This window comes from Saimiri boliviensis, chromosome 7 (genome assembly GCF_048565385.1).
Source record: "Saimiri boliviensis isolate mSaiBol1 chromosome 7, mSaiBol1.pri, whole genome shotgun sequence".
Taxonomy (NCBI): Eukaryota; Metazoa; Chordata; class Mammalia; order Primates; family Cebidae; genus Saimiri; species Saimiri boliviensis.
In genome coordinates, this window is record NC_133455.1 from 19,152,374 (window position 1) to 19,169,654 (window position 17,281).

The window sequence follows — 17,281 nt, forward strand, 5'->3', positions numbered from 1 at the left end:
GAAGAAAACCTAGGTAATACCATTCAGGACATAGGCATGGGCAAGGACTTCATGACTAAAACACCAAAAGCAATGGCAACAAAAGTCAGACAAATAGGATCTAATTAAACTTAGTTTCTTTTGCTGTGCAGAAGCTCTTATCAATAGAGTGAACTGACAACCAACAAAATGGGAAAAAATTTTTGCAATCTAGCCATCTGACAAAGGGCTACTATTCAGAATCTACAGAGAACTTAAACAAATTTACAAGAAGAAAAAACATCAAAAAGTGGGCAAAGGATATGAACAGACAGTTTTCAAAAGAAGACATTTATGCAGCCAACAAACATATGTAAAAGAGCACATCATCACTGGTCATTAGAGAAATGCAAATCAAAACCACATTGAGATACCACCTCATACCAATTAGAATGGTGATCATTTAAAAAAAAAAAAAAAAAAAAAAAAAAAACCTGGAGACAACAGATGCTGGAGAGGATGTGGAGAAATAGGAACACTTTACACTGTTGGTGGGAGTATAAACTAGTTCAACCATTGTGGAAGACAGTGTGGCAATTCCTCAAGGATCTAGAAATAGAAATACCATTTGACCCAGCAATCTCATTACTGGGCATATACCCAAAGGATTACAAATCATTATGTTATAAAGATACATGTACACGTATGTTTATTGAGGCACTGTCCACAATAGCAAAGACTTGGAACCAACCCAAATGCCCATCAATGATAGACTGGATAAAGAAGATATGGAGCCGGGCGCGGTGGCTCAAGCCTGTAATCCCAGCACTTTGGGAGGCTGAGGCGGGTGGATCACGAGGTCAAGAGATCGAGACCATCCCGGTCAACATGGTGAAACCCCGTCTCTACTAAAGGTGCAAAAACTTAGCTGGGCATGGTGGCGTGTGCCTGTAATCCCAGCTACTCCGGAGGCTGAGGCAGGAGAATTGCCTGAACCCAGGAGGCGGAGGTTGCAGTGAGCCGAGATCGCGCCATTGCACTCCAGCCTGGATAACGAGCGAAACTCCGTCTCAAAAAAAAAAAAAAAAAAAAAAAAAAAAGAAGATATGGCACGTATACACCATGGAATACTATGCAGCCATAAAAAAGAATGAGTTCACATCCCCTTCAGGGACATGGATGAAACTGGAGACCATCGTTCTCAGCAAACTGACACAAGAACAGAAAACCAAACACCGCATGTTCTCACTCCTAAGTGGGTGTTGAACCATGAAAACACATGGACACAGGGAGGGGAATATCACACACTGGGGCCTGGAGGGTGGGGGGCTAGGGAAGGAATAGCAGGAGGTGATGGGATTGGGGAAAGAGAGCATTAGGAGAAATAACTAATGTAGATGACGGGGCAATGGATGAAGCAAACCACCACCATGGCACATGTACACCTATGTAACAAACCTGTGTGATCTGCACATGTAGTCCAGAACTTAAGTATAATAAAAAATAATAAACCACTTAAACAAAAAACAAGGTCCAGATGTGTGCTATCTTGGTGACTTGGAATATACCTTGGCTATTAGTATACATCTATAAATACAGAATTACTGTACCCTTCCTTTTTCATTTTCAAAATGTCTTTTAAGAGATATTTAATAGACCAGGTGCAAGGGCTCACACTTGTAATCCCAGCATTTGGGCGACCAAGGTGGGTGAATCACTTGAGGTCAGGCATTCAAGACCAACCTGGCCAACATGATGAACCGCCTCCTCTACTAAAAATACAAAAACTAGCTGCTCGCGGTGGCGTGTGCCTGTAATCCCAGCTACTCGGGAAGCTGAGGCAGTAGAATCACTTGAACCCAGGAGGCAGAGGCTGCAATGAGCTGAGATCACACCACTGTACTCCAGCCTGGGCAACAACAACAACAACAACAAATATATATATATATATATATATATATATATGTGTGTGTGTGTGTGTGTGTGTGTGTGTGTGTGTGTGTGTATAATTATTTTTGAATAGTTTTAGATTTACAGAAGAGTTGTGAAAACCTTACAGAGAGTTCCTGAATTCCCTGCACCCATATTTCCTTACTGTCAGCACCACTCTGGAACACTTGTGCCAATTAATGAATCAATACATCAATACTGATGCCTTATGCATCCCTCAAGTCCATGCTCTAGTCAGATATTTTTTTGTTTGTATCTAATGTCCTTTTTCTGTGCCAGCATCCCACATTCAGTTATTCTTTAGGCTCCTTTTGGCTGTGGCAGTTTCTGAGACTTCGCTTGTTTTTGATGGCCTTCACAGTTTTGAGGGGCACTGTGCAGGGATTTTAAAGGATGTCCTTCAACAGAGGTTGGTCTGATGTTTTCTTATAATTAGACTTTGGTTATGGTCTCTAGGGGGATGGCCACAGAGGTGACCGGTCATTTCATATCAAGGGTACGTACATCAACATGACTTATCACTGTTGATCTTAACCTTGACCACCTAATTCAAGCCACATTTCCCAGGTTTCTTCACTGTAAAGTTACTCTTCTCCCTCCTTTTCCATAGTGTAGTCTCTGGAAGTCATAATGCACAGTCCACACGTAAGGCTGGAAAGTGATGTGATGTTCCTTTTTTTTTTTTTTTTTTTTTTGAGACAGGTACTCACTCTGCTGCCCAGGCTGGAGTGTAGTGGTGAGACCATGGCTCACCGTTGCCTCAACTTCCTGGGCTCAAGCAATCCTCCCACCTCAGCCCCTGAAGAGGCTGGGACTACAGGTACACACCACCACGCTTGGCTAATTTTCCATTTTTTGTAGAGGTGGGATCTTACCATGTTGCCCAGGCTGGTCTCCTGGGGCCAAGCAATCCTCCCTCCTTGGCCTCCCAAAGAACTAGGATTACAGGCTGTGAGCCACCATGCCCAGCCTTGAGGAACAAGCATAATCATAAGTGATTTGAAATTCTCTATTTATCCTCCACATGTATTTTCTTATCTATTACTTGTTTACATGACTGGACTTACAAATATTTATTCTATACTTTGGATTATAATCCAATACTACATTATTTTATTTTATTTTAAGATGGAGTTTCACTCTGTCACCCAGGCTGGAGTGCAGTGGTGCAATCTCTGCTCACTGCAACCTCCATCTCCTGAGTTCAAGCAATTATCCTGCCTCGGCCTCCCAAATAGCTGAGATTACAGGCACCTGCCACCATGCCTATTTAATTTTAGTATTTTAGTAGAGATAGAGTTTCACCATGTTGGCCAGGCTGGTCTCAAACTCCCAACCTCAGGTGATCCGCTAGCCTCAGCCTCCCAAAGTGCTGGGATTACAGGCGTGAGCCTCCGTGCCCGGCTACATTATTTGTTAGTCAAAATGTTCCAGCCTTGGACACTGGGGACCCTTTCAGTTGGCTCTTCTATCCCATTAGGGAAAAAAAAAATTGTTTTGAGCTCTGTCTTAAGTACAGGATATTCCAGATTCACCTTGTGTATTCCCTGCCCCAGCCCTAGATATAGTCATTACTCCAAAGAGCCCTGGTCCCTTTCATTAAAGAATAGATTTGAAATGAAGACCTGGGCGCTGCTTCATTCTATTCTTGACATCTATATGATATCTTATCCATTGTTATACCAGCTCTGATGGGCGTTTCAGCTGTTGCCCATCCTTGGTGACTGCAAACAATGCTACAGTAAATATTACTGTGACAGTGTAGCTATATGATACATTTCCAGAAGCCCTCCCCAGTGCCTCTGGACCATGCCCAGGAGGGACCGAAGGAGGGAGCCAGAGGGCGACAACTTTCTCCCTATGACCCCTCACCCTGAACAAAGCTGAGTTCTCAGTTCCTCTGCACATTCTCACTCTTGAAGCTGCCGTCCTTGCCCTCCCCGTCTCATGCCAAGCAGGGAACGTTTCCTTCTCTTTGTCTTCCAACCCCCAACCCTTACCCAAATCTCTCTTGCATTGCAGCTGTGGTTACCCACGGAGTCAATTCCTCAAGGTTTGGTCAATAAAGGGCCAGAAAATTCAAACCAAAGGTCTTGCCTCAGAGGGTCTGGCTGGGCACAGGGTTGGGTGCCAGGGACAGTCCATAAATCAGATGCAATCTCCGCTTTCATGGAGAATGCTGCTACTGCAGGAAACCAACATCAGGCACAGAAAAAGTAGGAAATGCCAAGTTATAACAAGACTATGAAAAAAATGGACTGCAGGGGGATGAGAGGGATGGGGTAGGATGGAGTCAATGGTGCCCTTTCAGAGAGGGTGGCCAGGGAACACTTTTCTGGGAAGATGAACTTTGATGGGAGATCTGAGGGAAGTGAGGGAGGGGAGCCATGGAGGGGGAAAGGTGGTCCAGGCAGAGAACATGGCAGATGGCAAAGGTCTTGGGGCAGAAGCCTGCAGGAAGGGGAGGGGGACCAGTAGGGAGGCTGGAAGGGACGAAGCAAAGTCAGAGACTGAGGTGAGACCTTCTTTGGGTCAGCCCCTGCGGGCACTCGAAGGCTTAGGCAGAGGAGGCACTGGTCAGTCTAGCTTTTGGTTTGTTTTATTTTGAGGGGGGAGGGTTCTACAGGAGTCAGCGCTTTATTTTAATTTTAGCTTAAGAGAAGTGCTCTAACACAATAACAATTCTCTTACTGTGTTTCTTAATAACAGCAAAATTACAGCATATTTTCTTTTCTTTTTCTTTTTTCTTTTTTTTTTTATTGCATTTTAGGTTTGGGGGTACATGTGAAGAACATGCAAGATTGTTGCACACATGGCAGTGTGGTTTGCTGCCTGCCTTCCCCTCACCTGTATCTGTCATTTCTCCCCATGCTATCTCTTCCCACCTCCCCACCTCCCCGTCCCTCCCCCATTTCCCCCCAACAGACCCCAGTGTGTAGTGCTTCCCTCCCTGTGTCCATGTGTTCTCATTGTTCAACACCCGCTATGATTTAACTAGACTGTAGAAGGAAAGGACAGAACAAGGGGACCAGTGAGGGCGCTGCTGGAATGACCTGGTGAGATGATGGCTTTGGCGGGCTGAATAACAGCCTGCAACGGTGTCCCTGTCCTCATCCCTGGAACCTATAAGTACATTGGCGTCTACAGCAAAGGGACTTTTTCAAGTGATGAATTAAGGATCTTGAGATGAGGAGATGACCGTGGATTATCCAGGTGAGCTCAGTGTGTGACAGAGGTGCAGCAGGACGGGTGGAGCGAGGAGATGTGACCACAGATGAGAGGGTCAAAGAGAGAACTCTGCAGATGGAGGGAGGAGCTGGGGGCTACGGGAAACAGATTCTCCCCTGGAGCCTCCGTGGGAAACAGCTCTGCCCCCACCTCGGCTTTGGTGTTTCTGCCATCCAGACTGCAGATCATCAATGCACGTGGTTTTAAGCCACTAAGTTTGGGGCCATTTGTTACAGCAGCCACAGGAAATGAATACAGTAAGAGCTTGGACTAGCTTGATAGCAGTGGAGACAGGGAAAAGATGATGATGTGTTTGGCAAATCTTTTGGGAAATGGAGTGGGTAGAACTTGCTGATGGGTTAGACACAGGCTGAAGAGTGAGGGGTGCGCTCAGGACGACCCCTAGGTGTCTAGCCAGAGCACCTGGGTGCCCATTGGTCCCGCTCATTGGGACCAACTGACACAGGAAGGAAATCAAGTTTGCTTTCCACTCCTCTCTCCAGTGTCTTCTAGAACCTTCTAGAATCCCTCCCCAATTACTGGCCTTGCTCCAGCTGGGAATTTAATTCCCTCAGGGACCAGACACTACTTCTCTCACACCCTCAAGTACATATACTTACGCTTTTTGTTTTGGGGGGGTTTCGTTTTGTTTTGTTTTAGAGTCTCCCCTTCTGTTGCCCAGGCTGGAGTGTGGTGGCACAATCTTCGGTCAATGCAGCCTTGACTTCCTGGGCTCAGGTGATCCTCCCACTTCAGCCTCCCAAGTAGCTGGATCTACAGGCATGTACCATCACACCTCACTCATCTTTGTAATTTTTTGTAGAGATGGGATCTTACTATGTTGCCAGGGCTGGTCTTGAATTCTTGGGTTCAAGGCAACCTCCTACCTTGGCCTCCCAAAGAAGTACACTGATGAAGCCCAGGGGTGGAGCTGGCTTAGATGAGACTAAATTTTTTAAACCTCTAGGTATAATTGGAGCGCCCAGCCTCATGCCATCTCGGTGCCCCGGAATTAGTTCTGCTGGGAGAGAAAAAGGGCAGGAGACAAAACAGGAAGGCTGGAGTTCAGCAAGACTAATAATAATGTTATAACGTGGCTGCTTATTAAATGCACGGGAATATATGGCCCGAGAGTGGTCCCTCCTCCCCACATGTGGCGACCATATTTTCTGGACCCAGAATTGGGATGCGGGGATTCGTAACGGGCATTCCATTTTCTTTTAATACCTTTGAAAGACCTTCTGATTTGTGAATTTTTTTAGGGCAGTCTACATCGAGTTGTACATTTTAATAAAGGCAGTTCATGAACACAGTAAAAGCGCATGAAACTAGGACTGGCTGGGCAACACTGGCCTTTCTGTAAAAGGCTAATATCTCAGAGCTGCCTCATAAAACCTGCCCCAGCCCGCCTTAACCAGGGTCACGGTGTGCAGCAAACAACCCCCTAGTTGTCATTTAATTCATATCACATATCAATAATATCTGTTAAATATCACAGTGTGCAGGAAACAACCCTCCAGTTATTATTTAATTAAAGACATAACAATAAATATCTGTTGACTTCGAAACACAGTGACCCATAAGTCATCGACTCCAGGCTTGAGGGTACATTTTTACATGCATGTGTGTTTTAATTGAATGGACAGTCTACACAAGACAGAGAGAGGGTGAAATCTGATCTTCAGAGTAAACTACTGCCAAGCAAGCAGATCTCATGGGCCAAATAGCAGCCCCCAAAATGATATGCCTACATCCTAATCCTCAAAACCTGTGAATGTGACTCTTTATGGAAAAGGGGTCTATGCACCTGTCATTAGCTAAAGATCCTGCGATGAGACTGACCTGGATTTAGAGTGGGTCCTAAGCCCAATGGCAGGTGTCCTACTAAGAGGAAGCCTAGGGAGGTGCTTTTGACTCAGACACCAATAGTGGAGAAGGTCATGTGAAAACAGAGGCAGAGATGGGAGCTATGCAGCCACAAGCCAAAGAATCCCTACTGCCACCAGAAGCTGGAGGAGACAAAAAAGGATCCTCCTTCCTCAAGCCTTTGGAATGGCCATGGTCCTGCTGACTGACAGCTTGATTTTAAATTCCTGGCTTCCAGAACTGCAAGAGAATACATTTCTGTTGTCTGAAGTCATCCAGTTTTCGGTAATTTGATACGGATGCCCTAGAAAGCCAATATACCCCGTAATCCTGTAACTTAAATCTACAGCTCATGGGTTGGCTTCCTGGTTTTGTAAATAAAGTTTTATTGGAACACAGCCACACATGTTAGTTCTGGATGTGTCCAAAATATGGCAGCAGGGTGGAGCAGTTGCATTAGAGACCACGTAGCCCACAAAGCCTGAAATATTTGCTCTCTGGCTTTTTGAGAAAAAGTTTGCCAATCTCTGATTTAAAACATATACAGACCGGGCATGATGGCGTGCACCTGTAATCCCAGCACTTTGGGAGGCCCAGGCAAGAGGGTCACTTGAGCCCAGAAACTTGAGACCAGTCTGGGCAACAAAGCCAGACTCTGTCTCTACAAAAAAATTAAAAATTAGCTAGGTGTGGTGACAGATGCGTGTAGTCCCAGCTACTTGGGAAGCTGAGGAAGGAGGATCACTTGTGCCCAGGAGGTTGAGGCAGCAGTAAGCCATGATCACACCACTGCACTCCAGCCTGGGCACAGAGCACGACCTTGTCTCCAAACAAACAAAGCAGGCCGGGCACAGTCTCTCATGCCTGTAATCCCAGCACTTTGGGAGGCCGAGGCAGGTGGATCATTTGAGGTCTGAAGTTTGAATCCAGTCTGGCCAACATGGAGAAACCCCGTCTCTACTAAAAATACAAAAAATTAGCCAGGCCTGGTGGTGCATGCCTGTAATCCCAGTTACCGTCTCAAAACAAAACAAAAAAATCCCAAAACAGATACATAAAGATGTATTAGTCTCCCCACCACTTCACCCCTCCAAAGCCATCCTTCAGAAACGGCCACAGTTAATATACATGCTTGTTGATTTTACCCTATGGTTAAGGATAAATATATGCAGATGTAGCAGATACATGATTCATATTTGAATGTATTAAAAATAATAGGTCACTTTTTTCATAATGAAATATCAAAATTACAAAAGGTTCCTCAAGGCAAAGAACATGTCCATCACCCGAATACCCACTTCCCGGGTCCCCTCCCGAAGCAACTGCTGTTACCACTTCTTCATGTATCTTTCAGAATCACTTTTGCTGATGTAACTCACACATACAGTGTCCCGTCCAAATTCCCATGTCGGAGTCTTAACCTGTCATTCCTCACAAAGTGACATTAGTTGCAAGTAGAGTCTTTACAGAGGTAACTATGTTAAGATGAGGTCATGAGGATGAGCTCTAATCCAATGTGACCGGTGTCTTTATAAAACGGTGAAGTTTGGACACAAACTCATGCGCACAGGGAGACTGTCGCGTGGAGATGAAGGCTGAGATGGGGCGACGTGTTTACAGGCCAAGGAGTGTCAGAGACGGCCAGCACACCACGAGAAGTCAGAGAGGGAGAAACAGGCTCACCCTCACGGTTCTCAGAAGGAACGGGTGCTGCCAACACCTTCATCTCAAAGTGCTAGACTCCAGAGCTGCAAGACAACTCATTTTGAAATTTACAGGTACCCTGGCCAGCAAACATGACAAGCATCTATGTATCCTCACCCACCTCCTCCCTTTTCTTTTTCACCTAAGTGACAGCATAGGTAATACATGACTTAGTATATCGCTGGTTTTCACTTAACCATGTCTTGGAGATTGTCCCATGTGCTGGTTCTTCCCCAGTCATCCATCTCCCATCCCCTGAGCCTGTTCCTCCATGCTGCTCTGTGCCCTAGATGCAATGTTTGTGCATTGAACACCTTATTTATTTATTTATTTTTATTTTTTATTTTCTGTGGCTTAGAGAGGCTCTTGCACATGGAAGGATGAGAAATGAGATGACTTATAAGGAGCCATATCACAGCCTCCTCAGCACTGCAACACCTGTGATCACGCCCCCAGTTTTCCGTTGGTTTGGCTAAGGGGAGGCTCCAGCAGGAAACTGCAGTTGGGAAGAGAAAGAGGGGCCAGGGTATTTATGCCCGACACACACACACTTGTGGTTTCACACTGTATCTCTCTGTAGCTCTAGTCCTTAAAGTACGTCCCTCTCCCATGGCTCCTGGCCTCACTGAGATCCCGGGATGACATGCCCAGCTCTGCCCTTCAGCCCCAGGGGTGGTGATAGCTCCCCACTGTTGCTGAGCCCTGGGGTTTGGCCATCCTTTGTTGGTTCCTTAACCCTTCCTGTATACATTTTCTACAGCTGCTGTCTCAGATGACCACAGATTAGATGGCATCACAACGCAAAGTTATCCTCTCACAGTTCTGGAGGTCAGAAGCCCAAACTATCAGCAGGGTAGTTTCTTCCTCCAAAACCTCTAGGGGAGAAGCCTTCCTTACTTCTTCCAGCTTCTGGTGGCTTCAGGTCTTCCTTGACTTATGACTGCATCACTACAGGTTCTGCCTCTGCCTACAGATGGTGTTCTCTGTATCCTTTCAAAGGACATTTGTTATTGGATTTAGGGTCTACCAGGAAAAGTCAGGATGATCTCATTTTGAGATCCTTGAGTACATTTGCAAAGACCCTTGATACGGTTTGGCTGAGTCCCCACCCAAGTGTCATCTTGAATTGTAGTTCCCATAATCCCGTGTTGTGGGAGGGACCCAGTGGGAGATAACTGAATCATGGCGGTGGTTTCCCCGATACCGATTTGGTGGCTGTGAATAAGTCTCATGAGATGTGATGGTTTTCTAAGAGGAAACTCCTTTCGCTTGGTTCTCATTCTGTCTTTGCCTGCTGCCACGTGAGACAACCCTTGCTCTTCCGCCATGATTGTGAGGCCTCCCTAGCCATGTGAAACTGTGAGTGCATTAAATCTATTTCCTTTATAAATTACCCAGTCTTGGGTATGTCTTTATTTAGCAGCATGAGAACAAACTAATACAACCCTTTTCGCAAATAAAGTCACATTCACAGCTTCCAGGGGCCAGGGTGTCCACAGCGTGTGTGCTGGGGGAGGGGAATCGTTCATCCCATTACACTGCCCACACTTCTGTAAATAGCTTCTTGTCTAGATATTCTTTAGTTAAATCCTTTTGAGTATACATGTGTCCGGCTGACTGATGCATTTCCTTCAGAAACATTTACAGTTACATACCTACCTCTTTTTAACAACTGCATAGAATTCTCTTGACTGGACAGAACTTAATTTACAATTAGCATTTTTTTTTTTTTGAGAGAGACAGAGTCTTGCTCTGTCACCAAGTGCCAGGCTGGAGTGCAATGGCGCGATCTCGGCTCACCGCAACCTCTGCCTCCCAGGTTCAAGCAATTCTCCTGCCTCAGCCTCCCGAATAGCTGGGACTACAGGCACGTGCCACCACACCCAGCTAATTTTTGTATTTTTTAGTAGAGACGGGGGAGCGGAGGGGTCCACCATGTCGGTCAGGATGGTCTCGATCTCTTGACCTTGTGATCCGCCCGCCTCGGCCTCCCAAAGTGCTGAGATTACAGGTGTGAGCCACTGCGCCCGGCCCACTTTCCCCGTTTCTACGAGAGAGGCAAGGGTCCCTAATCTTGCGCGCTTTCTCAAGGCAGTCCTAGGGCTCCAGAATGAAAATAAAATAGGAAAAAGGCGACAACGCGATTGCCCCGTTGGCGCGACCCTTAACACCCAGCGGACTCGGCGCCATCCCACGCGGGTCCCGGGAACCCACGCCCCCTGCCGCCTTCGCCGCTGCCCTGGCGTCTCCAGGATCGTCCAAGACTCTGCGACTGCGCAGAACGCAAGCGCCAGGCCCGCCCCTTGTGGAGCGTGACTTCCCTTAGCAGCTCGGGCTTAACCACGCCTACTTCCGGATAGGGCGGGCCGAGGTCTCAGCCACGTGACTGTGTTCCGGCTCGGCAATGATGGCGGCGCCCAGGGCGGTAGCGTGAAAGTTGTTGGTGGAAGCACTGTCCAGTCGTGTTGGAATCCGAACAGTGGGGACCCTGCGCCATGTCGCGACTGATTGTGAAGAACCTCCCAAATGGGGTGAGTGCAGAGGCAGGGCTTGGGAATCTGAAATGAGACCATCCGGGAACTGCGTGGGAGGGAAGAGATGCCTAGAGAGAATCGAAGAATTTTGGGGCAGGACTACGGGCGAGTTCCGAACTCAAAGGGGGCAGGATTATCCGCATTTGATCCCTGAGGAAGAGGAATAGTGATTGCTTACGGTTTCACAGCGGGTTGTTTGGTACCTGACTCCTAACCCGACTCTTCCCAGGGAGGTGACAATTCCCATCTTGTGGCGAATGCCCTGCTCCCACAACCTCCTTCATTCGATCACTGTTTTTTAGTTGTTGACCCGGGACGTGGTCCGACGTTGTATTTATACTCCTCTTCCAGTCAGGAGACTGTTGGGGAAGACATGAGGAGTATTAAAATGCGTACCTTTCCAATTCCCACTTCCATCCTTAGGGCAGGTGGGAATACTGAGTGGGTAAAGGGGCTTTACAGCATTTATCCAGTAAGTGGGGAGTGGTGACCCAGCTGTACTGTTTTGTTTCCCTAGAGCCAAGCACAGAACCTGGCGCATGGTAGGCAAAATAGGTGAATGCACGTGATATTAGATGATTAGATTCAGTGGACTCGAATGGATCATCCCTTTTTCTCTCGCGCGCGAAAGTTTTTTGGTTTTTTTGTTTGTTTGTTTTTTAAAGACATGGCCTTACTCTGTCGCCCAGGTTGGAGTGCAGTAGCTGTCTCGGCAATCCCCGCTCATTGCAACCTCCGCCTCCCAGGTTCAAGCAATTCTCCTGCCTCAACCTCCCGAGTATCTGGGACTACAGGCACGCACCACAACGCTCGACTAATTTTTGTATTTTATTAGAGACATGCGGTTTCACATGTTGGCCAGGCTGGTCTGAAACTCCTGACATCAGGTGATCAGCCTGCCTTGGCTTCCCAAAGTGCTGGGATTACAGGTGTGAGCCACTGCCCCGGCCCCTATTTCAGTTTTAATGTTGTGAGGTTTTTTCCTTTCTTTTTTTTTCTTGTTTGTCAGGTGGGAAAGACTTGTGACACACAGTTTTCAAAATTCAAACACTCTAGTAGTGTGTAACATGAGTAGCAAAGTCTCCTCTGCCCTACCTTCCCTCTCTGTCCAGGAGAAACCGTCTTCATTGATTTGGTTTTTAGGACTCCCACACATGTATCTCTGTATATTCAAGGAGTGTGCTCTCCCCCTTTTCACCTGCCTGCCCCAGTGACTATTTGCTAGGCCTTGACTATGAATAATGAGGAATTTAGATCATCTGTTCCTCCCTCCAGTGTCTGTAATGTTCTTGTTTTTAATTGTCCTGTCATCGTCTCTGAGAAGTATACTTAAAAATACCTATCACTGCTCTGTCCATCAGGTTAGGCAGTGTGTCTTGATGCCTTGATTTCTGGGATGAGGATTTTTAGCATGGCTGCACTTCCTTTCCCTCCCAAATTCAGCTTTGTTGTGCTTCATGGTGTAGTTGACTCTCTTATCACTGTTTGTCTTATCTCATGAATGAAAGAATGACAAAACGAGGGCAGTTGAGCTGACACTTTGAGAGTTTGCTATGTGCCAGGTGCTTTAGGTAAAACAACTCATTCAATCTTCACCATATCCCTGTGAGGTAAGTTTTATTTTTACAACCATTTTAAAGGTAAAGAAACCAAGGTACAGCGAGGTACAGGGATTTGCCTGAGGTCACACTGGTGTAATTTACAGCGCAGTATTGAATTGAGCAGTCTTTTTCTAGAATTTGCATTCCTCACAGCTGCACCTGACCCTCTCTTACCATGATTGCCTGCACTGGTCTTAATTATTTTTTCAACAAATATTTAGTAGTGAGTACTTGAAATACTGCCAGCACTGTAGATAGAGGTGGATACATCTTGGTTCTTATTTTTGATGGGACTTGAAGGCTAGTGGAAAAGGCAAGCACCAGATCATTATGGCGCGTGGTGCAGGGTTTGACGTATAAACTGGGTGCTGTGGGAGCGCAGCAGGTTGCTTACCTTGCTCATCTAAGCCATCTGGGAAAGGCCTCTTGGAGTAGGAGATGGTTGAACTGAGAGTGAGGAGCCAGGGCCTGTCTTGGGAAATGTCACCCACAGGGGACAACCAAAACCTCAGAGGTAAGCTAGCTCTGAGGACTTTGGCAAGATGTGGTGCTGAAGAGGTTGGTGAGGGGCAGATCGTGAAGAGTCGCATGTTTTCCTTTAGGTGCTTGTCCTTGACACTCGGGTACTAGACAGTCACCAAAAGGTTTTTGGCAAAGGATTCAGACTTGAGTCAGGTCTCTCCCAGGCACTGAGGACTTGAATTCACTGTCTTTTATATTTCTTTTTTTTTTTTTTTTTTTTTTGAGGCGGAGTTTCGCTCTCGTTACCCAGGCTGCAGGCTGGAGTGCAATGGCGCGATCTCGGTATATTTCTAAATTGAGTCACAGACCTGGATTCTGTAGGCCCTGGGCAGATCATTCATCACTTAATGAGTTTCATTTTCCCCTCTATAAAATGTGGATAAAAATTCATAACTCGCAGAGTTTTGGTGAGATCAGTTAGTAAGAAGCTACCTCAGAAAATGTCTTCTGGCTGGACTGCCAAGGCCTCTAGCTTCTTGCATTTTCAAACTTGTTTTGGCTGTTTGTGGGGCAACTCCACGACCACACACACAGATCACCCAGTATCTGCTTAGAAAACTGAGGTGTGAGGGTAGCCTGCAGTGAAGATGGCAAGAAGCCAGGAGCCTGTTTCCACAGTATGGGGCTTCTTGACCTAACTATAATAATATTAGCATGTTAGTTTTTTAGTGCAGCTGTGGCAAATTAGCACAAACTTGGTGGCTTGAACAATCTGGATGTATTACCTTACAGTTTTGCAGGTCGGAAATCCTAAAGTCAAGCCTTTGAGGGGTCTGCAGTCCTTCTGGAGGCTCTGTGGGAGTATCTATCCCTTCGCCTTTTTTCACCTTCTAGACACACCTGCCTTCCCTTGGCTGATAGCTGTCTACTCCATTTTTGGAGCCAACAGCACAGCATCTTCCAGTCTCTGTGTGTTTCCATCTTCTCTGACCTTCCTACCTCCCTCTCATAAGGACCCTTGAGGTGACATTAGACCTGGCTGCATAACCCAGATCATCTCTCTGTCTCCACATCAGTCATACCTGCCAAGTCTCTTTTGCCATGTAAGGTAACATGTCTACAGGTTCCAGGGATTCGGATGTGGGCATCTTTTGGGGGGCGTCATCAGCAAAGGTTTATATAGCTTACCATGTCTGTTCATTCATTTGCCTATGCCGACAGGTATCTGTTAGGTATCTACTATGGAGAAGACATAATACTGCTTCTATAATTGGTCTTATAGGAGCCCCATAGAATAGGAGGATGTCATTTGCAGCCATATGAGTTTTGATTTCCACATCAGTGAGTGTTTAAGGGACTTTTTCAAGGCCACACAGCCCATGCTAGAGTCAGAGCTGGAACCGATTTCTAACTAGAAAAGCACACTCTGCCCCTCTACATCTAAGGCCTCCCTTAGAGAATCTCATGGCCTCAGGTTTCCAGCCCATTTTGTCCCCTTGCTCTGGGCGCTTTTCAGTTCATCTCTCATTCCTCTCTGTCCTAGATGAAGGAGGAGCGTTTCAGGCAGCTGTTTGCCGCCTTCGGCACGCTGACGGACTGCAGCCTAAAGTTCACCAAAGATGGCAAGTTCCGCAAGTTTGGCTTTATCGGCTTCAAGACGGAGGAAGAGGCCCAAAAGGCACTGAAGCACTTTAACAAGAGCTTTATTGACACATCCCGGATCACAGTGAGTGGGCGGGAGTCTCACCCTTACCTGCCTGTGGAATGGGACGTTGCTTGATCTTTCACTCAACACTTGAGTTCAAAGACTGTCCCCCTTCACTTTGTGACGTCTTTGGTCTTCTTCCTCACTGATTCACACACTTTCATGTGCATGAGAACCACCGGAGAGCTTGTTATAACAGTTTCCTGGGGCTGTCCCCAGAGAATCTGATTCAGTGCCTGGAGGCAGAACCCAAGAATTCACACCTCCAGCAAGCTCTCAGATGAGCCCATGCTGCTGGTCGGAGGCCCACACCTTGAGAGCCACAGCTCTATCTCATCCATTCACTCCTGCATTTAGCAAGCACTTAATGCTGCAGGGAATTTAGAGAAAAAGGTGATGCCTCAGCCCCTGTCCTCCTGGAGCCAGCTACCTCTGGGCAGGCAGGGGGCCGGCAGGTCAGCATGCCGCCTTGGCTGAGTGTCATCCATGCTATGATGGGGTGAGCCCCCGGGACCATGAGAGAACAAAGCTCTCTAGCCTGGCCAGGGAGGAGTCAGGAAAGCTTCCTGGAAGAGAGGGCTCCACTCAGGTCATTCATGTGTATTTAGTGACTTTGTAAAAACATCTCTAATGCTTTCTTGGGAAGGAAAAAACATGATGGACAAATCCATGTATGTCTGTTATGATCCCATGTAGACACAATCATGTTCCTCCATCCATACATGTATGATAAGTGCATAAAAGGCCATAAGATAGGATTTGTACCAAAATACTAATCATTCCTTTTATAAGTAATAGGCATTGGAGTACAGTTTTTTGACTTTGTACTTTTGTATAGTGTTTGTATTTTGTACCACGAGCACGTCATTCTTATAGAAATAACAAGCCTATTTTGAAAGGGTGCACAAGAGATTGTAACTGGCCAGGTGTGGTGGTTCGTGCCTGTGACACCAGCACTTTGGGAGGCTGAGGTGGGAGGATCACTTGAGGCCAGAAATTCAAGACCAACCTGTGCAACAGCGAGACCATGTCTTTACAAAAATAAAAAAAATTAGCCAGTCATGGTGACTTGTGCCTGGAATCCTAGCTCTTCAGAAGGCTAAGACAAGAGGATCACTTGAGCCCGGCAGTTTGAGGCTGCAGATAGCCGTGATATGCGACTGCAGTCCAGCCTGCATAATGCAATGAGATCCTGTGTCTTAAAAACAAAATAGATTGCAGCCAGCTGGCAGCTCCTTCCCCTGGGGGCAGTGGTTAACTGTGGCTGGGAGTGGCTTGCGGTGGTGGATGCCCCAATATCCAGCACTCTCAAAGCCTTTTCAGAGGAGAGTGTTGGAGGTTTTCAGGCTGGAACGGGGCATCATCAGCTCAGGCCGGGTCCCCAATCCTCTTCCATGCCTCCACTGGTCACCCCATTGTCCCTGTCACTCTCGAATTGTTCTCTGGAGCCTGATAAGCTCACCTTATGATCATTACCCCAGGGCAGTGTGGGGTAACCGTGGTAGCTGCTGCCGCACATTGCCCTGCCCAGACCCTGGTTGAGTGCTTGGCCCAAGTCATCTCGTGCCATCCTCATGGTGCCCTGTAGAGTGGATGGTTGGGAACTCAGGTTGCAGAGCCCAGAGACTTCCCCAAGTTCCAGTCTTCACTCTGTCACTTACTACCTGAGTAACCCAGGGCAACTGACTTCCTGGGGCTTCAAATTCTTGATCTGAATTGTAGAAAGTCCTGGCTGTCACTGATGTGAGAGGCCTCAGTGTGTCAGTACTTGCACAGCACTTTAGACAGCACCTGGCATGTGGAATTCCTCAGTAAGTGGCAGTCATTATCGTTACAGTATTACAGACTCATAGCGATAGGCCGTTGAAGGGTTACATTCTAGACTTGAAGGAAAAGAAAGCCCAGGGTAAGGGGTGAAGTGCAGTCGACTTCAGCAAACTCAGCTATGAAGCGCCAGTTGTCTCAAATGCCCAGGCTCCCAGGTGCTGAAGGGCAGCACCCAACCTGGGTGCCATGGCAGGTGCTAAAATCACTCTTTCCCACACAGGTGGAGTTCTGCAAGTCGTTCGGGGACCCAACAAAACCCAGAGCCTGGAGCAAACATGCCCAGAAACCAAGCCAGCCCAAGGAGTCTCCAAAAGACTCTGCTACTCCAGAAATGAAGAAAGTATGTAAAGGATCACTCTAGCCTCTGTCCCCAGTTCCAGCAGGGTAGTCACTCCCTTTTGGTTCCCAAAAATGGGCCTTCCCCGGGCAGTGCAGTTCTGTTTCCT

At 47.0% G+C, this 17,281-nt stretch overlaps 1 protein-coding gene across 2 annotated transcripts in view; it reads left to right on the plus strand.

Annotated features, from left to right (window-relative positions):
- Positions 1–11,071: 11,071 nt before the first annotated feature.
- Positions 11,072–17,281, plus strand: part of RBM19 (RNA binding motif protein 19) — a 143,456-nt gene continuing 137,246 nt past the window's right edge. For both annotated transcript variants that reach the window (XM_039472190.2, XM_039472191.2), the window contains exons 1-3: positions 11,072–11,237; positions 14,847–15,029; positions 17,056–17,175. In XM_039472190.2, the coding sequence (XP_039328124.2) occupies positions 11,202–11,237; positions 14,847–15,029; positions 17,056–17,175 (339 nt within the window). In that variant the 5' untranslated portion in view covers positions 11,072–11,201. The remainder of the gene's footprint in view (positions 11,238–14,846; positions 15,030–17,055; positions 17,176–17,281) is intronic.